The sequence below is a fragment of the Typopeltis vanoorti genome, chromosome 18 (assembly GCF_054136105.1).
Source record: "Typopeltis vanoorti isolate ZY-2024b chromosome 18, IOZ_Tvanoo_1.0, whole genome shotgun sequence".
Taxonomy (NCBI): Eukaryota; Metazoa; Arthropoda; class Arachnida; order Uropygi; family Thelyphonidae; genus Typopeltis; species Typopeltis vanoorti.
Genome location: NC_143566.1, coordinates 101,906,122 through 101,932,278, shown reverse-complemented (window position 1 = coordinate 101,932,278; position 26,157 = coordinate 101,906,122). Strand labels below are relative to the sequence as shown.

Genomic DNA, 26,157 nt, shown 5'->3' with positions numbered 1-26,157 from the left:
TTCTATTAGGTTTTACAACCACCACTATCACAAACAGTTTTAATATGATTGTTAAGGTTTATGGCTGAGATGGTAGCATTGAACTGCCATACTCTCTTTCCCCATCCCTCGTGAGAAGCCTTGATTCATTGACAGCTTGGGATTACTCTATCCTTCAAGCCTTGACTCAGTGAAGTTAATTCAAAAAGTTAATTAGGGACAAAAGAAGCTCTGTTTACTCCTTTTGGGAATAAAAGAAGGATTTTTTTTTTTTAATAATCTGTTAAATAGAAGTATTGAGAATAATATGTTTGTTTAAAGAACAAGAAACTTATCTGAAGTTTATTCTTCAAAATAAGTCCATTTTGTAACAACTTATGTGTCTTGTCTCTGACAGTGCTGGACAACTGTACTGAAATCTGTTTATGGGATGTCCTAAAGAGTCTTTACTGAATTTTATTTAATTCGCTTATGTGATCTGCAATTTATGCAATCTTTTAAAATATTTTTAAGTTTCAAGAACATAAAAGCTGCATACAACCAAAACCAGAAGCTGCATAAACTTTGATGAAATGCACTTCAGGTTCAGATTTTCTGTCAGAAATGAGTTGCATGAACCTAAGGAAATTCCATCAATTGTTTTTTTCAATTTGTCCAGTGGATGATGAATGCTTATTTCTTGCTAATATTATCTTAGTACTATTTCTAGTACTTCTAAAACTTCTAACATTGTATTTTGCCTTGAAAATATTCAATGGAGCATTAATCATCCACTCTGATAATGCATTCCACTAGCTACTTGCCATGCAAAAAAACTTTTTCACTTGCAGTATCTCCACTATAAGAACAACTTTTATGAATCCACTACAAGTATCTGCCATGCTATGTTCCCTTAACTTGTCCTCATGCTCAACATTCCTGATATAATGCAGAGGCAAGTGACAGATTGTTTAATGTTTCCTTATCATACAGATATGCAGTGATCAGATTTGTTAAGAGAAATCCATGTAGTCTGATTAATGCCTCATACAGTGAAATTATTACTTTTTGAACCTTATTTGTCAATGTCCTCTTTATTGCAGCAGTTTTCTGGGTAATTTTTACAACTTTTGTAACATGTCTCCTGAACTACAGCTTGTTAGCAACGAACATTCTGGGGTTCTTCACCCTCCTCATGGTTATTGGTGATGTCCCTGAAGCTGATAATAACCAAACAAATAATGGACAGAATGAGGAAAACTGAGTGGAGAATGGAGAGCCATGCTAAACATCAGACTGCAAGACAGAATAAGGAATGACAATATACAAAATGAAACAAGTGTTGGATATAGGGGAAGAGATTTTAAAATTAAAATGATTTGTATGGATGCCCAGTGGCAACCATACAAAGGAAGACTAATGCCCGAATGGTCAAAGAAAAAGATGGAAGGATGGCCTAGCATAGATGGAGAATGTTGGCACTGGAAAGCCCTTCAGAGAATTATAACTGAAGCCTATAATGTAAAATGGTTATAAAAAGGGCTTAGAGGAAGGTACTTTTAAATGGCATATGGTGAAACATGGACTGCTTTTACCTAGTCATCTGTACACCACAACTTCTCATTTCATTCACTAAAAACACATTTTTCACACTCTCACAAAAGATCACTACTTATCAACACAATCCAAGGATTGTGTGTTATACATGTTAACACTTTGCAATTCATGAAATGACTGAAGTGACAGATTGCAATTTTCATTATTATGCTAGTTTAATGTCTCTTTACTCCTGAGTAATTAATAAATAAGCTAAAAATAAACAACACACTTCCAGTACATAACTCCAATAATAGTTTTCTCATATGTAAACAACACCATAAATATTCAGATAAATGTTTTGATCAAATAAGTGGCCTTCCAAAACAAAACAGATTCTTCTAATTTATATGTCTTATAACTGCATCTAAAAAAATACTATAATCTTCTTCTTTTTATTTCTGGATCATTTAATCCAATTATTGTTAATCAGCTGTTTTTAATGTAACTGATTTAATTCAGAGTAATTTTAATTAATTTTGAAATAAATTTATGAATCCAAACAAGCTCTGCTGTTCCATTTCCATGCTTCCTTATTGTCTAATGTCTGTTTTTGTAATTATAATTTAAACTCATGTATTTAGTAGGTGTGTGTGTAATTTATTTTAAAAAAGGTCCTGTTACATTCCAAGTTGTAAGATTCACCCCCCCCCCCCCACCTCTTTGATCCACGATTATTTCCAAATTTCTCAAAAAACTCCACTAATCTAACTTTTCCACTTTCATGGTTGTATTAAAAGAAATGGGTCTTAAAAAGAGGGCATGTGTGTGTGTGTGTGTGTGTGTGTGTGTGTGTGTGTATATATATATATATATATATATATATATATATATATATATATATATATATATATAGTACTTCACTAAGCTTTTTTTAATCGTAAAATTTATATTACAACAACAAAAATGAGATTCAAATATTACTTCAAACTGATTTGTAATTAACTCACAAAAAATCTCGCAAGAAATTATTTTTTTAGAGAATTTTCGCTGAAGTTTTCCAATTTTTTTGTCTGAAATTATAAGAAAAAAATGTGCTTAGTAGAATTTAAAAATATAAAAGAATAAATTACTCTTAGAATGCACCTGCACTTTAGACTTGTTTGTAAAAGCTTAATAGTTGTTAAGCCAGATTAGCACTGAATACAACCAAAATAATAAGGACTGGCGGCTAGCAATGACGTCAATTCCTTCACTGCTTCTGGCTAATCTTGGAATACTCTGAATTAAGAACAAAGGACTGACAATAGAACAAAAAGGCAATGCAGCACGTGGTTCTGGGGTTTTTGATCCTTGGTCTCTTGCTTAGTTCTTCACCTAGGGTTCCATGGGGTTCCTTCCCTGAATCCAGGAGGATCGTTCTTCCCACTGCCGACGCCAGATGTTTCACTGCCAATGCTCTCTCTAGGCTCTGGGTAGCTATGGCAAAACCCAAGCACGTTCGAAAGGAAAACTCTCTAAGATTAACCAGGTAGAAGACACTCCAGTCTCCATGTGTGTTACAGAATGTGAACTGGACTTTCCTCCCAAGAATGTAACTTGAAATCGTAAAGGATTGAGAGAGGTTACTTGTTAACTGGCAGTTAAATTGAATTTTGAATAAGGGAAGAACATGTATTGCTAAGTATGTCTAATTCATAAATTGCTTGTGTTAGTATCTGAAATTGTATTAATTAAGTATTAATGTGTTGTAAGAAAGTTAATGTGATCTTTCTTGGAATACTTATGCATGCTTGCAGACCAAGTGGTGTCATAGAAGACACTGTTAGTTCAAAGTGCAATAAGTTTTCTGATAGTGAAAGCACTATAGTTTCAGCTGCTTAGATAGCAAGTTGTCTTTTTGTGTTAAAGTGCTTTAGATTAAGTAATTCTTTTATTAACCTTTATGTGCTTTGTATCATATCCTTTAGTTTGATAATAAACGTTTTTGTTTTGAAAGTTTATTTTTCACTTGGTTAGATAATAAATTTAGTTTAATCCTTTATCCAAGTGTGAGCAAACAAAGTTTGTGCCTGAAAGTATCTTCAGGACTGGGGTAAGGTGGTGCAACACCAGGACGACTCCTTGCAAAGGTGGAGCAAGCTACTAACACTCCTATCTCAGTATCTCCCATAATGCAAAACACATCTCCTTGCGGATATGTCTAATGTTATGCATTAAGAGAAGGGCCACTACCCAGACTAGTTTCGACCTTTATTGAGGTCTCTTCAGTGGGAGCCAGGCCCAAGTGGAGATACCAGCCAGAAGCATTAGCAAGGTCATCTGTACCTATAGGAGTCTCTTAATGCATAACATTAGACATATCCTCAAGGAGATGTGTTTTGCATTATGGGAGATACTGAGATAGGAGTGTTAGTATCTTGCTCCACCTTTGCAAGGAGTCGTCCTGGTGTTGCACCACCTTACCCCAGTCCTGAAGATACTTTCAGGTGCAAACTTTGTTTGCTCACACTTGGATAAAGGATTAAACTAAATTTATTATGTTTTTGTTTTGTAATTACCAGGTTCTCATTCCTTAGCCAATGCACTATCCCAAAAATATTAATGAACCTGTGGGAATAGAATAAAGTTACGAGCCACGACTTGCACGTAAAGAAATTGTATAGAAGTATTAATTTATTTTTGTTTTCTCCTCTCCCTGACTTTCAAAACATAAAAGGGTCAATTAAGTGGTGCAGTCGTTACGAATAAATAAATTTCTTAATTGATATTGAGCGATTGCTCAGGGACTGTTATGTTAAATAGACTTATTTCATGAGGTCTATCTAGCTACAGAAAAAAAAGGGGGGGGGGCAAGAATAAATTTAAGTAAGGAAGTAGATAGATAGAATAGATAAAAGGAAATATTTTACAAAGGTACAGCAGATAAAGATTTAATAAGAATTGTAATGTAACAACAATATATTACAATGGCACAGTCAGCAGGATAGTTTTGGCTTAAGGAACAGGTAAAGTTCAGCAAGTAGCATTTTTTTTTTTTTTTTTTTTGCAATTTGAAATTGCATTTATATGAATTGTGATACTACTGATTGTAAGCTAACTAGCAATGACATAAGAATCGATGACAAGGAGTTCTTTAGGACTGTAAATCCTCACCTTGTTATTCCATCATTCTCTTGGGACGATAACGATGACATTCATTCCTAGTTTGGTTTTGTAGAGGAATTAAGAAAAACTGGGTGGTGGATGGACTTCCAGTTACATATTCTCCTAAGAAACAAACTGACTGGTAAAGCAAAGATCTTTTTAAACACTTACGTATTCTTAGAGACACGTTAGAGTATTCAAAGTTTAGTTTAAGGATACTTTGATATCCCAATATTTCAAGGTGAGGAATGTAAACCCCAATCTTTGGAAGTTACAGAAATGCAGAAAGGAAACAAAGGAAGTGTTACAGCCTTCTATAATAAATTGCTAACGCTTGCAAGTAGTCCGAGTGTTTCTGAGGAGAATAAGCCGCATTTAGATTTGGCAGTTTTTCAACACTTTCGATTGGGATTAAGGGAAGAACTAAAAGAAACAGCATATAAAAAGAAAATAAAGAACTTGGAAGAGTGTTACCTCACAGTCAGAGACAGAGAGGAGAGGAGAGGCTCGGTGATATACATCCTGCCTCTACAAGTACACTCTATTCAACAAGTAGATGATTCCACCCATAACCCTAAAAAGTACTTGATACATGGAAAGAAAAATCCCCAAGAGAAGTGGAAGAAAAGGACTTAGACCTAAAGAATAAAACTCATATTAAGGTTGTGGACAAAGAAAAATTAACCATCAAACCTAAGTTAACTGATTCCTTTGACATGGAGTCATTAAGATTATTAAGCATGCAATAGAGAGGTTACATTAACCAGTAATGGAGCAACTAGATGCCATTATCAAAGAAGTAGGTGAACTCAAAATGATGGTCCCAAATTTAATACATGTCAGGAAGGGGGGGGGGATAGCGAAGAGAAAGGTAGAAGAAAGCCACCTAAATGTTACAACTGCAACAAGGTAATTTGGCTAATAACTGCTTTATGAGAAGAAATTCACCCTCTAGAGGAATGAGTTTTAATTCAAATGTCATGTTTCATAAGAAATGGTCTCAAGATGATCAGAGAAAACAAAAAGACTATATCAGAAAGAGACCTGATAGTTCTTTGACAGTCATTCAAGGCTTGGTAGAAGGGACACCTTGTAATGTCCCAGATGTGGGACCCAGTATCCAGCAGGATATTGGTTCCCATGGCTCAGCTACAACCGAGTCGTTCTTCAAGAGAGAGAGTAAGTACCCATATCACAAATGACATGACAGAGCTGAGAAAGCTAATCAAGCTAACAGACATCTCCTGAAGTACGTGCTAAGAGAAAGATTAAAATAGACATTAAGCTACCTGAGTTTGATTTGAATGTTTCCCAGAAATTGTTAATTCTTCCTAAATCCTCTCATCCGAGCGTTCAAATTATTTTGGGATTGAATTTTCTACAGAAGTGCAACTTCTTCTGTGATTTCCGTAAAAGGAATATTTCCCTAATGGGAGTTGAACGTGCACAAAATGGCAGCAGTAATCCTAGGTCTCAGGCAGTAAAAGTTGACAAAAGAACCAAGTCAGTGAATAAAGGCAGAGACATTATGAATCGGCAAAGAAAGAAAGAAAGAAAGATAAAGACAAGTGTCGACTCGAATGACTCTTCCGTTATTCCCATAGTAAACAGAAGTCTCTAAAAAGGGAATGGATACTGAATCATATGCCATTTCCAGTGTTGCACTGGCTGACCGTGTAAAATGGGAAGACAGTAACATAGGCAAGCTAAGCAGTGCTGAAACTATGGTAAGTCACATATAAATCTCCTCATCGCCAAACCTGAGGTAAGTCCCATATTATAGAGGCTCAGAAGGGAGATCCTGAGTTGAGGAATATATATGAAAAGATTAAGAGAGGGTGATCAACTTCCCAAGAACAGAGTATTCTTCAAAACACTTCACCCAGATGAAGACTAACTTCTCTTATCAAAGAAGAGTGTTGGGAAAATTTGCAGAAAAAGGTTCTTGTTCAGAGAGTCATGATTCCGTGGATAATTTACAAGTTCCATGATTCAAACAGACATGGCACTAGTCAAGTTCTCCCAGAGAATGAGGGATGCAAAATCAAAAAAAATCAAAAAAACCTTCGAGTTTTTTTTAGAGGAAAGGATGGCCTTTGTAAAATCTCTTGAGAAATTATTTTTTTTAGAGAATTTTCGCTAAAGATTTTCCAAATTTTTTTGTCTGAAATTATAAGAAAAAAATGTGCTTAGTAAGAAAAAATATAAAAGAATAAATTACTCTTAGAATGCACCAGCACTTTAGACTTGTTTGTTAAAAGCTTAATACAACCAAAATTGTAAGGTCTGGCGGCCAGCGATGACGTCAATTCCTTCATTGCTTCTGAAGGATCAAAGGACTGAAAGGCATGCAGCATATGGTTCTGGGCTTTTAAGTCCTTGGTCTCTTGCTTGGCTCTACACCTACGGTTCTACGGGGTTCCTTCCCTGAATCCAGGAGGACTGTTCTTCCCATCGCCGATGCTCTCTCTAGGCTCCTGCAGAACCCCAGTGCATCCGACGAAGGAAAATTCTCCAAGATTAACCAGATGGAAGACGCTCCAGTCTCAGCGTGTGTTATGGAATGTAAACCGGACTTTCCTCCCGAGAATGTTAGCAAGTAAGCCATTATTTTGTTGTAGTATGTCATATGAATGTACCTCGAAATAGTCAAGGATTGAGAGAGGTTACTTGTTAACTGGCAGTTAAATTGAATTTTGAATAAGGGAAGAACATGTATTGCTAAGTATGTCTAATTCATAAATTGCTTGTGTTAGTATCTGAAATTGTATCAATTAAGTACTGAATGTGTTGAAAGAAAGTTAATGTGATCTTTCTTGGAATACTTATGCATGCTTGCAGGCCAAGTGGTGTCATAAAAGACACTGTTAGTTCAAAGTACAATAAGGTTCTGACAGTGAACGCACTATAGTTTCTGCTGTTTAGATAGCAAGTTGTCTTTGTGTGTAAAAGTGCTTTAGATTAAGTAATTCTTTTATTAACCTTTATTACCTGGTTCTCATTCCTTAACCAATGCACTATCCGAAAATATTAACAAACCTGCGGGAATAGAATAAAGTTACGAACCACAACTTGCATGTAAAGAAATTGTATAGAAGTATTAATTTATTTTTGTTTTCTCCTCGCCCTGACTTTCAAACATAAAATGGTCAATTAAGTGGTGCAGTTGTTACGAATAAATAAATTTCTTAATTGATATTGCGTGACTGCTCAGGGACTGTTACGTTAGATAGACTTATTTACATGAGGTCTATCTAGCTACAGAAAAAGGGAGCAAGAATAAATTTAGGTAAGGAAGTAGATAGATAGAATAGATAAAAAGTAAAGACAGTAAATATTTTAGAAAGGCGCAGCAGACAAAGATTTAATAAGAATTTTAATGTAATAACAATATATTACACTCAGCTTTTTTTTTAACTATAAATATTTATTTACCTGTAAAAAAACTCCTAGGACAGCTAGACCTTGTTTGGAAGACATAGCTTCTTCAACGCTATTATATAGGTCCACATTCCAGTGCACAAAATGGAGCTGAAAAATAGCGAGTTTTTTTTCTTTAATTTCTTATTCTACTTAAATGACAAAAAATCAAATAAACAGACATAAAGAGTGAGTACCATTAATAAAGCACAAACTACTTGTCATTGTTACTATACAGCATTCATGTGGATTTAATCCCCCCTCCTGTGTGCATCCCACATGAAAAGGTTAAGATAATCTACAGATTAAACATCTTTTGGGGGACCCTGTAACCTCCAGAGAGGCATCTGAATATATTGAATAAGGACTAATGGACCAACAGGGCCATAATCTTGATTGAAAGGGAAGTGGCACTCCCACGGTCCTCTAGCTGGATCCATCCTCATCTTCCTCTACTTTGAGGAAGATCCACTCACTTTAATCTTTCCTATAAGTCCTTATCAGTCAATTCTTCTCAATTTATAATTTATGCTATTACAGTACTAAGGCTATAGGGTCTTCCCATTTCTGGCTCATATCTATGTCCCCTCTAAGATCTACTCTTTCCCTTCAAATACCCTATTCCTCCTTCGGGTTTAATTAGGAAGTAGGATAATCCAGGAGCCTTAAGGTAGTAGCCATACCACTGGACTATCTATAGCCAGGCTAGTCACCTGACATGGAGAATATTATTCTACTTTTAAGCCAAAAGAGAAAGATAATCAAAATGAATCTATGGAAACAACTCTGGAATGGAAAAGACAAAATATGTTACATATAGCAAACTGGAATGCAAGAAATAGAATTAGATCAAATATTAAATGAAAGAAATTTCAAATTAGCAATAATCACAGAAACAAAAAAGAAATTAAAAAGGAACTGAAAATTTTAATGTAACTTAATAACGTAAACTCCAGCCTGGTTGGCTGAGTAGTTAGCTGAGGACATGAATGTTTGTGATTGTCTGAAAATACCAGTGGTGGTGGGTGATAGACGGCATTGGTGTGGTTGCAGTTTGTTGGTGGAGACAGACTTGTAGAGTAGGTACCATCCCTCAATGAGTCTTTCGACTCCCTGAAGGTGTTAAATAATAATAAAATATACAGTGGAGTTGACAGAGACCAAAGAGCACAAGCAGGTGTTATGATTTAAAATTCCCTTGCAAAACAGTTAAAATATAATAAATTATAGAATGAACAAATAATAGAAGCTAGAATAAAATAGAAAAGGGTATTATCCTCTTCTCTTCTTCCCAGAAGAAGAGAAGAGGATAATATTGAATTTTATAATCAATTACAAAATATATATAATAAAATAAAAATGGTATGCAATATTAGCAGGAGACTTGTCTGGAGTGCATTCAGAAAATTGAAAAGCATTTTTCAAAACAATGATGTCCCACTCTGTTTAAAAAGGAAGACATTTAACCAGTGTATACTTCCAGACACCGCATATGGTTGTGAAACTTGGTCGCTAACAAAAGCACTGGCAAATAAATTAACAACTCAAAGTAAAATAGAGAGGTTGATGCTAGGTATCACATTAAAAGATAAGCAAAACACCTGGATAAGAAGCCAGACTCCGCATCACTGACATCATTCTTCACCACAAGCGACTAGAATATGGCTGGTATCCAGATGAGAAGATGAGCGATGGACCACGATACTAATGAACTGGATTCCTAAAGAAGGGAAACGAAGCCCAGGACATACTAAAAGAAGGTGGAGTGATGAATTCATCACTCCACCTTCTTTTAGGATGTAAATTTTGTTGGGGAAAATTGGTCAACCATTGCCAAGAACAGAGAAGGGTGGAAAGAACTGGAGGAGGCCTTCGTCCAGCAGTGGACAGAAAATGGCTGAAAAGAAGAATATTCAACAGTCGGTGACCTTCAAAGATAGTGGAAGCCAAAGGCAAACAAGAAGTTATGCTGATGTGGCCCACACAAAACAAACTAACATCAAAACAAAATCAGCTAACAGCACCTACTAATCTGACAGCAGTTCTTACGTCCTCTCTAGCTAACATGCTACAAGATTTCAGCCTGTCTAACCCTTCAGCAACCTTCACTAAAAGATTCCTATGGGAAACTCAGGCCATTCTCACAGCAATCATAAATGAATAAAAACAAACTCATTCCAGCCTCCCTTCAGATCATTGCATGGAATACAAATGGCTTAAGGAACAAAATTCAGGAGCTACAAGATTTCACCTACATATACCAACCAAATATTATACTAATCAGTGAAACTCATCTTAGATCCTCAGACAGCCCCAAAATACAGGGTTATCTAATGTACAGAAATGACAGATCCATCTACAGAGGCGGTGGCACTACCATCTTCATTAAAAATTATATTAAGCACCATTCTGTGAACAACCCACCAACCACTAACCTTGAAATTACAGGCATGGAAGTTTTCACCAGCTCTGAAGGCAGATTGAAAATGTATTCAGCTTACAATCCACCCTTAAAAACTCTACTGCACACTGATCTAAATGCCATTTTAGGAGTTAGAGTATAGTTCTCCCACTGTTCGTAGATCTCTCCTTGGTATTTTGTTAAGAATAGTCAATTCATGCTGAAGGGGAAAAAGAAATGAAGGATGTATGAATTGTTCGCCAACATGCAAAATCACGTGCTTTCTTGTCTGTCGCTATACTAGTACTAGCTTGATTTTTGTTGTTGCCTTTTTTGCATTTTTTTTTTATTATTAATTTGTATGATGGATCCAGTACAGTCAACAAGTTCTGTTGTTAAACGTTTCAGTAGCTCCTGCAAAAGAATATTGAATAATGTGCTGACATTCTGCAAAAAAGAATGTTCTCCTTGTTCCCCTTTCTCAAGTAAAACGTACAAGTGCAATTGCGGGCGTATCGGGGTCGACTGTTAAAAGAATTCATAGGGAATCTAAAGGTGAAGGTAAGCCAAAATTTAAATCTCCTAAAAAAAAGCGGCAGAGTAAAGAAAACCATCGAAACCGTAGCTTTGAATGATTTTAATGTAGACGTTATAAAAAGAACTATTCACGAATTTTACATGGTCGAGAAAAGAGTGCTGCTCAAGGAGCATGGATTTCGACATGATGCTCAAGGAGCATGGATTTCTAGCTTTGAGGCTACCACCATATCATTGTGATATTAATACTATTGAGTATGTTTGGGCAGAAGTGAAAAGTTTCATTCGCCATTGCAACGTAACTGGAGATGTTGACATGTAGAAACATTTTAAGCTTTCAGAACAGGCGATTGAAAGTATTACAGTTCAAAAAGGTCGGCTTGTCGAGAGCTCCTGAAAAGATGAGCAGTATTTTGTGTTAACATTAGATATTTTACTAGAATTTTAAGTAGTATTGTTTGCGTTTTGTTTCTTGGTGTGTCTGTGCAATTTTTGCATGTTTTCTGTTATTTTAATTATTATTTTTAAGAAAAGATAGCGTACACATGGCACCGATAAAGAAAAAAATGGCGGCCAGGTCGCCATGTTTGTTTAAGAGTTTTGATGTACACTAATTTATGCAATGTGCTGTCTGTGAGATGTATGCCTTGCAAAGAGCAGTAGGAGTCTGGTTAGAAAGTGATAGTGGAGTTAATACGTGTAGAAAGTGTAAAGAGAATGAGGACTTCAAGCGTGTTTCGTGTGTCAAGAGTGATATCGTTAACGATAGTCAGATTGTAGAAAATGGCGGTGTGCTAGAGAATTGCGTGGTAGTGCCAGATAGGTGTGAGAGCGTCGCTGAAAGTGTAAATGAAGGTAGAAACATAGAAAGAATGGATGATTTGATCGATAATGAAAATGGTGAGATAAATGCGAGTAGCGAAATTGCCCGTTTGAATGGTGCAATACACAGAGCTAAAAGACAACTGGAGCGTATGGAAAAATGTGTGTTGAACGTACCAACAAATAACCGGCGGAAGTCTGTGACGGCAAATAATAGAATGTTCGTAAACGTCAATAAAATGAAGGAGCGAGTGCTGTATGGGGATTCGCTATTAAGAGGCGCAATAATTGAGAGTTTAACGAAGTCGTACCAGCCGGGTGCGAACATAAAGGACGTCAGCGAATCTATTCGACTGCAGAAACAGAGGGTGAAAGAGATGATAATCGTGGCAGGAACGAATGATTTGAAAGAGGACAAAATGGAAATGATAGAGGATGTGAGGGAGTTGTTTGAGGTGGCAAAAGAGAAGAGTGAGAGGGTTAGGATGGTGAGTATCTTACTGCGGTATGACTGCGAAGTGTTTAGAAGGAGGGCCATAATTGCCAATGACTTTATGCATGGGTTATGCATGGAGAGTGGTGTGGAATTTGTGGATGTGTGGAATGAGTTCGATGGGCGAAAGGACTTATATAAGATGGATGGGTTACATTTGAATGGAGTTGGTGTACGGATACTTGAAAGAGTGTTGATGAATGATGTGGAAGTGGATGTACAGACTCAGGGAAACTAGATTTATTAAGAGCGGGGGAGTAGATATGCAGACTTTAGGGGGGCAGTTAAGTATGAATGAGTATATTATGCCCGAGCGAGTACGACGGACAACAAATCAGAATGGGATAGTTAGTATAAGGCATCAAAGTAGGGATGGGACAAATGGGCTTCTGCGATTCATGTACACTAATGCCAGGAGTATTAGGAACAAGAAGGAAGAGTTTTTGGCCATGGTTGGCACTTCCATGCCACAGGTTGTCGGTATTAGTGAAACATGGCTGACAGAAGATGATAAAGCCAGTGGGATTGATTGCGTGGGATTGAATGAGATGGGTATAGCGTGTTCAGGAGTGACAGGGTGAATAAAAAGGGGGGAGGAGTGTTATTGATGATAGCTGATGAGCTTCAGCCAAGGAGTATAGAAGTTGAACTGCAGGATGGGGAAAAAAGCACATTTGAGGCTGTTTGGTGTGAGATAGAATCTAGCAGAACAAAATATACAATTGGGTGCTGCTATAGACCGGGTGATGGAGTGGATGGTGGGGATAGTATGCATAAACAAATAAAAGAAATGAGTGGAAGGAGGGTAATTATTATGGGTGATTTCAATTATGGTAACATTGACTGGAAAGAGGAAAGGGCACATGGGAGGAAGGAATTGGATTTTATGCGGTTATTAAGGGACAACTATCTACGGCAACATGTATTGGAAAATACCAGGGGGGCAGAGAGTGCTGGAGCTAGTAATTGCAACTGAGAATGTGGCTGTAACGAACATGACCATGTTGCCACCAATTGGTGAGAGTGACCATAAGGTCATGACTTGGGAGGTGGCTAAAGGAGTCGAATTTACAATTAAGACAGGGTACATGTGGAATTACCGGGCTGGTAAGTATGACAAGCTTAGGTGTGTGCTTGGCTCAATGCCATGGCATGTAAAACTGCAAGGGCTGGATGTTGATAGGGCATGGGAGGTGGTTAAGAACTGTTTGCAGGAGGCAATGGTTGACTGTATACCAAGAGCCCGAATAATAAATCAAGTAGGGGTTAAATGGATGAATAACACTATTAAGCTTGAGCTGCAAAAAAAGAAACAATTGTGGAGGGAATTTAAGGAGAAGGGTGACCATCAGGCGCAGGAACAGTATAAAGCTCAGGCCAGGATGGTAACAAGGGTGGTAAGAAAAGCAAAAGCAGATTACGAAAGGAAATTGGCCACGCAGGCTAAAGAGAATCCCAAACAGTTTTTTCAATATGTTGCAAGCAAAAGGAAAAATGCTCATGGTAGAATGATCTTAAAAAATGCTCAGGGTAGGGAGGTAACCGAATCAGTCAATATTGTGGAATTACTGAGCGAGCACTTTGCAAGAGTATATCATCCAGATGGTGACTTTGCAGGAATGGAAGAACCAACAGCTTATACTGGAATTGTGATGAATGAAGTAGAGGTAACTAGTCTATTACAGAACCTCAATGTCAATACATCTGTGGGATTGGATGGTATACCAGCTTGTGTCGTACGTGAAGCGGCCAAAGAATTGTCAGTGTCCTTGACCATTTTGTTTAATTTGAGCCTCAGGACTGGGTCAGTCCCAAGGGGGTGGAAAGAGGGGAAAATAGTTCCACTGCACAAAGGTGGTTCCAAGGCTGCTGTTGAAAATTACCGGCCAATCAGCATAACAGGAATCATTATAAAGGTCCTCTTAGAGAAAATAGTCAAGAGGAAAATACAAGATTGGATAGAAGAAAATGGGATACTGTATCGGGGACAGCATGGTTTTGTGAAGGGTAGGTCATGCCTCAGTAACTTGCTCATGTATTATAACACAGTGACGGCTGAACTGGATAAGGATAATGGGTTTACAGTGATTCTACTGGACCTTGCTAAGGCCTTTGACAGGATACCACATGGAATTCTAATCAGTAAATTGCAGCATATGGGAATGGACATAGGGTTGGTGAGATGGATAGGAGGGTGGTTGACGGAGAGATATCAGAGAGTGGTTTACTCAGGAGTAGAGTCCACAAGACGGCCTGTGACTAGTGGTGTGCCACAAGGATCTGTTCTTGGACCACTGCTGTTTAATTTGTTCATAAATGATATAGGAAAGGATCTGAGAGGAACAGTTCATTTGTTTGCGGATGATGCGAAGTTGGGTAGGGCAATAGTGAATGCAGATGACGTCAAAATTTTGCAGGATGATTTGGATAGATTGGAGGTCTGGGCTAAGGAGAATGGATGTCAATTTAATGTGGCAAAATGTAAGGTTATGCATTTTGGGGTGAAAAGATTGGCGGCAGTTTACTGCATTGGTGGAACTGTGCTCCAGGAAATTGATGAAGCACGAGATTTAGGAGTGTTGGTGGATAAGGAATTGAAATTTAGGGGACATTGCAAAAGTGGCCAAATCAGCTCATCAAATCACTTGGTTGCTGAAGAATACGTTGACAAGCAGGTTATTGTTCCTCTGTATCGAGCCTTGATAAGACCCCATCTCGACTACTGTGCTCAGATTTGGTCACCTAGGTTTCTTCTTGATGGGGAGGAGGTGGAGAGGATCCAGAGGCGAGTGACCAAGATGATAGCAGGTCTGTGGAATGAACCGTATGAGAACAGGTTGAGGATTTGTGGGTTGCAAAAATTGGTTGATAGGCGGAGGAGGGGAGATATGATTGAGACATTCAAATTACTGAAGGGTTTCTATAAAATTAATTCAGAAGATATTTTTGAGAACAGGGCTGGTTGTGGGAGGACTAGGGGACATCCATGGAAACTGGGCAAAAGTGTGGTTAGTAAAGGTGTTAGAGCTGGGTTCTTTACTTTTAGAGTAGTGAATGAGTGGAATGCGCTCCCTGAGTCTGTGGTGGATGCTGTGACAGTGAATGAGTTTAAGGCGAGGTATGATAAATACTGTATGAATGTCGAATAGTTGTGATGAATATGATTTGGGGCCTCCCTCGATGAGTCTAATGACTCCCTGGAGTTGCCCGTAATAATAGTAATAATAAAAAACAGGGGAAAATATTGCTTTTGTGTCACCTCATTGGAAAATATGTACTGGGACAGAGATGGAATTATCGAAGAATTATGTGAAACTTTGGTGATCAGTTTAAGTGAAAGTGATGGCGATTCGGACACCGATTCAGATGACTATGAAGATTAAAAGGATTTGATAATGGTATTTTTTTCCAACCTTTTTTTGCATGGGTTTGTTAATAGAGTCACAACAAGTCATAAATAATTAAATCGGTTTAGGACATTGAAGTCTCAGTTCTCTCAACTGTAAGTTGAGAATATCTAAGTTCAATTGAAAAAAAAATTCTGTTTTTCTGTATAATTATTTTTATTTCATAGAAAACTTTCTTAAAAATAAACTTAGTTAAATTTTTGTTTTATGTTATACCTTTTTTTAATTTTGTTAATACTCTACGTACATTTTTCCAACTGTTATACAAACAAAATAGTTACACTTTAAAAACTACAATGTTCTTAAAAGAAAAGCTAAGTTTTCCAACCTGTAATAATAAACAAACACATCCCAGAAGACAGATTGATTACCCTATTATCAGAATGGATTCTCCTTTTTCTGACATGCGCAGAAGTGTCGAGGGACCTTTAATCGGTGGGCGAACTATACCCATCATTATTGCTGGGGATTTAAACACCAAACACCCTGCTTGAAATTGTAGAAGCACCAACAAGAATGGCTGCATCCTTTCCAACTACACAGGATCAAACAATAACACTAAAACATGGTATGAACGGAAATTTAAGGAAGCATGCGAAATTATTATCAACCACCTCAATCTGAACAATAATGATGATCAAAAAATCCCACACATATGGAAAGTATATATTCAACCCACGGAAAGTTCCTCACTAAGAACAACTGTAAACAGGAATGTAAAAAATCCAGTATCTTAAAAGCAAAAATAAGAATTGTAATACTAAGAATAGGACATTGCTGTTTCTAAAAGAAAACAATCTGAAAGAATGTTTATTCCTGTCATTATAAATAGAATTTAGCTTGATGTAATTTGTAATTTTTTTTTTTTTCACTAGAGGTCATGCCAGTAGAATAACATGTGATCAAAGCATTGATTCTTTAGCTTACAGTTAATAATGTAACTCAGTTTGTCTTGTGTATTGATGTATGCTCCAGATGATGATCTTGATGTGAAGATCGAAACGTCGGGATAATAAAGAAGTATTTTAACACCATTGTAAATTCCATAAATTTTTAAAATGAATGCTAAAGTATATTTCATTGTAAATGTCTATTTGAATTTAGATGTACATGTAAACAAAAAATATGATTTATTTTAAATAGAACAAAATTTATAAATACACTATATATAAATTTTTACTTAATTTAAATAATTTATTATCAATGAGAGGAATACAATATCAAAGTTTTCTTGTAGCTTACAGCTACTTGTATCTGCTATATTGCTCTCTTTTGTGTATAAATCCAGTCTTTAACCAATGATCCATACTTATGCATTTGAAAGCTAAAAAAATTACCATATTTAATTTTTTATATTGGTAAAAAATGCACTTACATTTTTACCAATATTAAAGCAAAAAATAGTGGAGCAAGATATATGTGGGGATTTTTGGAAACTAAAGTTTTCAGAAAAAATTGAGAATGGGTATGACCTACCAAGAAGCTTCTATTCGCCATCACTACTTCCGGCCTTGAGAGCGGTTTCCTTGTGTGCATCGTCAAAGTCATCTACCCAAATAGCGTCATCTTCTTTCCCATTATTTCAAGTAAAAATTACCAGTAATTTACAAAAGTTGAGATACATAATGAACAATTCTTCCCAAATGACTAATGAGAAGTGAAAGCAGAGAGCAAAACAGACAGCAATTGTAGGCCAGTAGAAATAGAGCAGACTATGAGGACCTGCATGCATGTTGTTACATCTGGTATTATCTCCCTGTTGACCAATGCTATTTGATTTAGTGGTCACTAATCTTTCCTTTACCTTAATATATAAGTTGGCCTCTGTCTGCTATCCTTGACCCTTATATATCCCTAAATTGTCTGCCTAACACTTGAGTATATGATCTTACTGCTAATCTGACAATCTCTAAATTTTGGGCCCCCAGGATATACTTATTCCCTGATCTCTATAAATCATCCACATTCGCTCAGACAAATTTATTTCCTGCGCCAGCCTGGGCTTTAAGGACAGAGTCAAACTCGGCCTAGGATGGTTATAGAGTATCAGATGCTACTAATATAATTCACTTGAAATCAGAAGCCATAGGTTTTCTAGTCTGTTTGCAGTCATGCCCCTTTTCCTTTCTTACTTAGAATGTCCACGTGCACGTATATGATCACCAGGTTCGTATTTTTATGAAGGGTCTAAGTCAGTCAACATGGTCAGAAAAAACAAGCATGAAAGGTAACATACAAATTTAATGAATTCATAATTAATTACAATACAAAGACAAAATTGATATTAATGCTAGATTAAAACTCTAGTGTTTCTCTCACTCTCTCATTCTTAGATGGACATGGATTTCTTAATCTTTAAAACACTATTCCTTCAACTTATCAAATATTTGGTTTACAACTTAATACGAGCCAGCTAGGTATTTGGCACATTATTGATCTCCCTCGAGTAGGTCACGACAGAATCTCTAGTAAGTTAATAGTTCTCAGAATTCAGTTTTAATGGTATAGAGTCATACACACATATATTAATCCAGAGTTTCTCAAACTGTGTTCTGCAGAACACTAGTGTTCCATGGAAGGTGAATAGGTGTTCTGCAAGAAGTTCTGGAATTTGTCATTTTAGTTTTCTAAGCATTTTTCATGAATAAATATTTTATAGTTAAAATATTCTGAGGAGAATAATATTAGTGAATATGTCGAAAAACTCAGACCCAGAACACCTAATAACATCTGTGTATTGTTAATTTTCACACATCGAAACCTTTCAATATTTGGAAATGGGAATGCCGCTGTTTATGACGGGTCATAAAAATTGCCTGCAAGCCCATTACAACAATTGGTGTTATATCCTCTGTTCTCAAACCTAAAGGAAATGACATCTGTGTAGCAAATGTCATTGACCAGGCAGCATATTTTTAAACATGGAAATATTCATGAATTATCGTTAATTTTCCCACATTGAAATCTTTCAACAATTGGGAAAGAGAATACCGCCGTTTATGACCGATCATAAAAATTGCCTGCAAGCCGATTACAACAATGGGCAGCATGTTCTCAAAACTGAACGAAATAACATCTGCGTTGCAAATGTCAGTGACCAATCAGCAAGGAAGTATAAAGAAAATTTTCCCCCTGAAATTGAAGATCAAGGTTGTCTGTATCCGGTTCTCAAATCTATTAATACTGAATACTTTATTCGCAAGTTCGTATCGTAGGGTGAAAGTACTTGTTTCGTAACTTGTTGAGTGCCGTGATTTTTTTTAAAAGTAATAGGAATACAGAGTTAAAATCTAATATGAATAAGAGACAAGGCACTGTTTAATTTTGGTATTAAGAAATCTCTTATTGAAGGTGTTTGTGACGGAACAGATAGTGAGTCATCCACCTCAAGCCTACAAAGATCTCCAGGATGTACAAATACATCCTGGAGATCTACCAGCACACAGGAGAAAAAGTCTGTATTCACTCATAAGTACTTATAATAATATTATAAATATATTTGATGATCAGAATGGGATAGGTCAATGAAAATCAGCACAAATTAATTTAATGATGTTTTCCTGAAGAAACTACGACATGCTACAAGATTTTTATTAGTCCAGTGATTGATAACTAATTTAAATGTAATTTATATTAGTCAACATGCCACACCGTATACATAAGTGTACTAATACTCTTTATGATTATGCCATAATTAATTATTAATACTTATGTTAATGTATGAACTTTAAAAAATTTTGGAAAGGTATTTACGAGTAAATTTGTTGGGACCAGGCCTTCAGAAAAAAAACCCAGCTAACGCCTTTTTATTCCCGTATATAGGGAGTAGGCTTTTAAAAAAATAATTCTTACGCTTTTAACTAATTTTATAATTAATCTGATTTATTTCAAACTGTTTAATTTTTGTTACTGAACATTTTATCAAATCATTCTTATTAGAATTGCTTTTACATTATTTGATACAGTTTAGTATCAAATAATGTAAAAATCAAGTATTGTTACAATTCATATTTACTTTTGTGTGTTGCAGTCTTTTTTTTTTACTATTTTGCATTATTCATTTAATTTTATATTATATTATTCGACATTTCTTATTTATAATCTCATTGTTCTTCATACTAAATTTGTGTTGAATTGTATTGTGAATACAACACATAGAATTGTGTTGTAAACTTTACAACACAATTCTATTTGTTTTTATTATAGCTCTGGCAAATATTGGAATTTGAATATTACTGAAAAAATACTCATGGATTCTTGTTTAAAGACAGGAACTTTAACACAAGGAGGAGTAAGTACTTCTGCTGACACATCTACTCGTATGACTGGAGAAGATATGGAATTGCAAACTGTGGCTTCTTCAAAAGTTAATACTAAAGAACAAGTCATCTAAGAACAGACCATGAAAGTTATTTAAATTATGGATTTATGGGTATTGGCAATACACATGCTCCTGATGCAATGTGTGTTTTATGTAATAAAATGCTAGTAAACAGTTCTTTGGCTCCAGCTAAACTTTGTAGGCACTTTGAAACACACTGATTACAAAGGAAAAGTTATACATTTTTTTAAAGAGACGACGTGACTCGCTAGAAAAATCTAAACTTCAAATGGCTACAATTGCTACAACTGAAAATACAACAGAGGTGTCTTTTCACTTGAGTTACCGCATTGCACTTCATGGTGAAGCTCATACAATTAGTGAGACGCTCACTAAGTCTTGTGTGAAAGACATTGTTTCATGCATGTTAAACAAACAGGTTGCTAAAAAAAAATTGGATGTAGTCCAATTATCAAAAGATACTGTTTCACGCCGCATCAAAGATCTTTCTGCTGACAGAAAAAGAGCTAATTCATCGACTTAGACTTTGCAGTGAATATTTGTTGCAAATGGATGAATTACAGATATCACAGGATTCTCTGTATTACTAGTGTTTGTTCGTTACATATTTGCTAAAAGTATTGAAGATTTACTCATGTGTGAATATCTACAAGAAAAAAGTACCAGAGAAGATATATTCAACTCTATTAATAATTATATTACAAAACAGGAAATCAGTTGTGAGAAGTGTATTGATATTTGTACAGATGGTGCTCAAGCAATGGTAGGAAAGATGAAGGGAGTTGTAACATGTATCCTGCAAGTAGCTACAAGAGTCACCAAAAGTTATTGTGTTTTGCATAGACAAGCATTAGTAACAAAAAGAATTCCAACATATTTAAAAACTATTTTGGATGAAGCCGTAGAAATGATAAACTATGTAAAATCTCGACCACTTCAATCCAGATTATTTAAAATTTTGTGCGATCAAATGGGTAGTGAATATAACGCACTTTTATTACATACTGAAGTGAGATGGCTATCCGGAGGAAAAGCATTATTGAGGCTTTTTGAACTTCGTAGTGAGTCTTAATGGTCTTCTTGATGTTACATAATTTAGGACAAAATTATATTGAATTATTAAGAAATTCTTCATGGTTGATGAGTTGTGTATCTGACAGATATTTTTACAAGGTGCAATGAAATTAACTTATCATTACAAGGAAAGAATATTACAATTTTTAATAAAAGAGAAAAAATTTCATCTTTTGATAGGCAGTTGCAATTTTGGATTTGAACAGAATAATTTTGATTGTTTTCCCACCTTGCATGAATGTTTGACTGAAATAAATTCTGAAGTTAATGAAGTATCTAACGTAATTTTAGAACACTTGATGACTTGCAATCAACCCTTTTGCTATATTTTCCAAAATCCAATGAGGACAATTCCTGCTCTGAATCCATTTACAGTGACAGCTAAGCCAGCAGGCCTCAGCACAAACGATTGTGAAAATCTAATTGACTTAACTAGTGACTCTGATTTAAAAAAAAATACAAGGAACTGCTATAAATGATTTCTGGACAAATTTGACAGAAGAGTACCCCAGCGTGTCAAAACTAGCTATTCTTGTTTTACTTCCTTTTGCAACGACATATTTATGCGAGGCAGGATTTTCATATTATGCTGCAACCAAATCAAAGTCCAGGAACAGACTCTATGCTACACCAAATATGAGAATTCAACTTTCTAATATTGTGCCTGATATCAAAAGAATTTGTAATTCAAAGACCCCAAAACATCGGAGTCATTAAGAACTTAATTTGCAATATACGTGTTTTACTATTTTTATGTGTTTTGTTTTTACTAATTAACATTTGACAATAAATTGTTTTTTTCTTAAAGCTTAATTATCAGTTATTAATTAACAATAAAATAAGCTAAATTACTAATTATTTATTAATTAATACATTACCAAATAACCAAGGTGTTCCGTGAACATTTCAAGGGATTTGTGAAGTGTTCCGTCGTAGAAAAAGTTTGAGAAACCCTATATTAATCCTTCATGCTTATCCTTATCATAAATTCGAGATACACTTTCTTCCGTTTCTGTTAGTCAAGTTCTCTAAAGGGCAAGTATATGAAAAAGTACTTATCTACTCTTAGGTTCTTCCTGGATTTTCTCCGTTCATCCTTCTTGTGAGGTTCTGGCTGCCTTGGTTCTGTTGCCACGTGGGAATCGCGTGCTCTCCCTGGATCGGGTGCTCGGTTTCTTTACTAAGGATTTACGTCGATGCCATTTCTTACCAACGGCCTGTGCTCAAAATTTGCCGTGTTCTGTGGCGGTGCCATACTGGGATTTCTCGAAGATCAGAACTGAAACACAATGACCACTCGAAGCACACGGTGAGAATACAGAAACAAACACAGAATTGAAACAGGGAGTTTCAATTCTGTGTTGCAGGTTTTATACACTCCCCATGAGTGCCACCTTTCGAGTTTAATTTCTCCTTTTGCCTTTTCGATTCGTCCCCGACTGGGTAACTTCATCATTCCTCATACGGGGTTTTCCAATTCCAGGAATGCATGCGTCTTGATGTTTTCTCAGAGGTAGCACCCACGGGCACTTATGTTGCTATTGTGGTATTGGGCGACCTTTGCCCCTTCTTACCGAATTATTGGCATTCTTTCACGTGTAGAAATTCACTGATAATTACTCTCATGCGAGTCCTTTTTTGTTTGACTTACAGTTACAATAAAGTACAAACACACTAACTACAATACAAACAGTTCTTATTCTAATTTGCCAGTTATTTCTTTTAAGACAGTTAAATTGTGCCAAAATGATAAGTATGCTCATTTAATGGATATCTTCTGTTAGACTCTGGAAAGGTGACGTCATTTAGAATGAGGTCGTCCGTTTCAGATCTAACAATGTGACTGGTGTGGTATTAACAAAAGATCACGTAATCCAAAGACAAAAGCAAGCTGACAATTGAGTTGGCTCTCATTTTAACAATTGAGTTGAAATGCTAATTCTCTTCAACTGAATTCCATAATATCAGAAACACATTCACTATATATTTCTTAGTTTTAACACGTTCACGAACGGGGTGGTGTCAAACAAAACCATATGTTGCCAGTGCAACATAGGTTTTGTTTGAGTCTATACAGCAGTTTCTGTGGGATGGGACATGCGATTCATTAATTAGTGATGTTTTTATCCCAATTGTTTCTAATTGCACTATTTGTTGAGAAATATATCATACAGCCTGCAAATGTCTCTGTACCTTATTCAGGGACATAATAAAACAAATTGTTTTTCGTGTGTGTCTGCAGTATGGTAGCTGTTGCAGAGGGCGTGTTATTTACAGCAGAGACCAAGTTATAATTGTCCCGACGTTCATGTCGGGACAATAGTAACTCGCAATTTGAGTAGGCGTTAATGATGCATAGCTGAAAATTGCCACGTACCCCCGTAGGCACGTGTACCACACTTTGAGAAACACTGCTATAGAACAAGTAAAATATTTGGCACAGCTATTTAGGCCCAGTTTTTTTAGTGAAGATGGCAGGTTAAATCTGGAAATAGACAACAGAATATGGTGGGTAGCCAGCTAAATAAATTTATATGGAATAAGAGAAATAAGACAAAATACCAAAATAGCAGTACAAGACTGTTCAAACCAGTTAAGTTATAGGTCTGATAGCTGGGTTAGTAATAAAGCACTTGATCAAAGGCTAGAGATCATGGATATAAGAATTCTGAGAAAAATTAAGGGAGGGAACAGATGGCAGAATCAGTAAAATTAAGATATTAAAAAAGAACTTGACACTGTGAGCATTCAAGAATGTGTAAACAGAGCTAATCTAAGATTGTAAGGCCACTTAAATAGAATGGATGAGAGGAAAGGTTAGCAAAACAGGTGCATGATGCCAAGATGGTAGCAAAGAGACCTTGAGGAAGACTAAGGTCTAGGTGGATCATTTAATCAGAAGTGCCTTGGAAGCATAAAATGTTAGATATGACAATATTTGAGTGCTGATAAGCAGCACTCATTTGGAGGAAAATTGTGGATAGGAGGTTAATAATAATAATGTAAGCTATTTAATAATAATAATAATGTAAACGCTACTTAATCATGTAGTGCTGTCATAGTAGCCCGAACACCCCTTGAGGATACAAAGAAACTGTGCGACTTAATAAGGTTGCTGGTGGATAACTTGCACATTCCTAAATATAGCCTTTTTAATATATGGGTATTATTCTTTTCAATTTCTAGTCATTAGGAATTTATCCAGAACCTATGCTTTTGTTGAATATCTGTACTAAATTATGATTTGCTGTTTCTCCTCCATACTTACAAAACTATCATTTTATCTCTATCCAGCACTTAATCTGTTTTCATTTGCCTGATCAGAGCTTCCATTTCCATCTAACATTTCTAGGATTTCCTCACTTCTGGGAAACTTTTTTTGCTCATAATTTTTGGAGTTACTTCTCCAAAAGTGTGTTTAAAATAGTATAGACAAATTTCATCTTCACTTACCAGACTGCCTCTTATCTTTCATTTTTAGTGGTATAGGTTTGTGTATTTTTGAAAGTTCTTTTATTGCGATATACTAATTTTGTATTATGATGGATACTTGCATTTCAACATATCTGCTTTTTTGGATTTATCCAATTTAATTCTGCTTCTCTACATTAGCAAGTTCATTTTTTAAACAGCTTGCACTTTTTTAGTAATTCAGATGTCTTCTAAACAGAAAGTTGCTTTTCTTTTGATGCCACAGGTCTATTATTTTCAATCATTAGGTATCTTTTTTCTGTAATGTTTCTTTTATTGCATTCAGTCTTGAATTTTTTCCTTTTCATTTGTGTTTTCAAAAGTTAATGCTATCATTTTATATTTTTTTCTTTTAAAGCAATGTGTATTTGATAATTTTGAGCTGTCAAGCTTTCAAAACCTATTGGTGGCTGTTTAGAATTTAAGCTTTACTTTTGCTGATATAGATTTTGATCATGAAACTATTTTAAGGTTTTTCCATTTTTTGTTGACCAAGATATTAATCAATAGTCTAGTTTTCCCATCATGTGTATTCTCGTTTTTTCTGATCTTAAATTTCCCCGTTACTCCTTGGAATACCTGCATATTTTTGCATCAAAGTCACTCATTATTACCAACATGTCTTTTCTATTGGTATTACTAATTTTTGTTTGTAGATTTGAGAGAAATTCCTCATATTCATCAATACTATGAGAGTAAATCTGGTGCATAAACTTATTATCTTAAGATGTGATTTTTTCTTCTTTTGTTCTAATATTAGTAGGATTAATCATGAAAATACTGGGATACTCCAATAAAATTTTGAATTATTCTTCTAACAGTTTAAATTTTGCTGTTTATAATAATGCTCTAACATTAATTTTTGATATATCTGTAATGCTTTTTGCACTGACCACTTCAGATAGTTCTCTCTCTTAAGTGGACTCTGTGGAGATATCAGCTCTGAAAACAGTAACATTTAATTGCATCCTGTGACTGCTTTCTTCTGTTCATAAGGAAGTGCCATAACCTTGGGAGAGAAGGCAGATTTCCACTGCAAGAAAAAAAAAAGATCACCTCTAAAGTGAGAAAGGAAAAGAGATAAGAAAGAAAGGCAAGGACTAGGTATATATCAGAAGTATATTGCATGAAGTAAGACCACATCCAGCACCTCACTTTCACCATTCCTGCACTCACTAGAGTGAGTACTTGAAGATGAATTAGCCAGTTAAATTTTCTTTCCAAAAATTTGGGTTGTATTCTGCAAAGAATATAAAACAGGAAACATCTCCAATCAACATGCACAAAGCAGACTACAGACAGGATTAATCTCCCTAATAAAAAAATGTCCGCTCGGTTAGCCGAGTTGCTATATGCTTCGCAACCATATGCCTAAAGGAGGAGTGTCCTAGGTTCGATTCTTGTCGACGGCGTGCAGAGCTCAAGGATTTTCCTCAGCCATAGCCAAGTTAGCTGGTCTTTGGCGTGGGCAGCATGGTATTTCTCCCCAGTTTATTTGGGGTTTTTCATCCTGCAAGCAAGCAAACCAGTCCTGTGAGCACACAGGCTA

The 26,157-nt window shown here is 35.8% G+C and overlaps 1 protein-coding gene across 2 annotated transcripts in view; it reads right to left on the bottom strand.

The window, feature by feature from the left end:
- LOC150096991 (carbonic anhydrase 13-like) overlaps nucleotides 1-26,157 on the bottom strand; it is a 235,112-nt gene that overhangs the window by 80,712 nt on the left and 128,243 nt on the right. For both annotated transcript variants that reach the window (XM_090407994.1, XM_090407993.1), the window contains exon 4: nucleotides 8,077-8,172. In XM_090407994.1, the coding sequence (XP_090264120.1) occupies nucleotides 8,077-8,172 (96 nt within the window). The remainder of the gene's footprint in view (nucleotides 1-8,076; nucleotides 8,173-26,157) is intronic.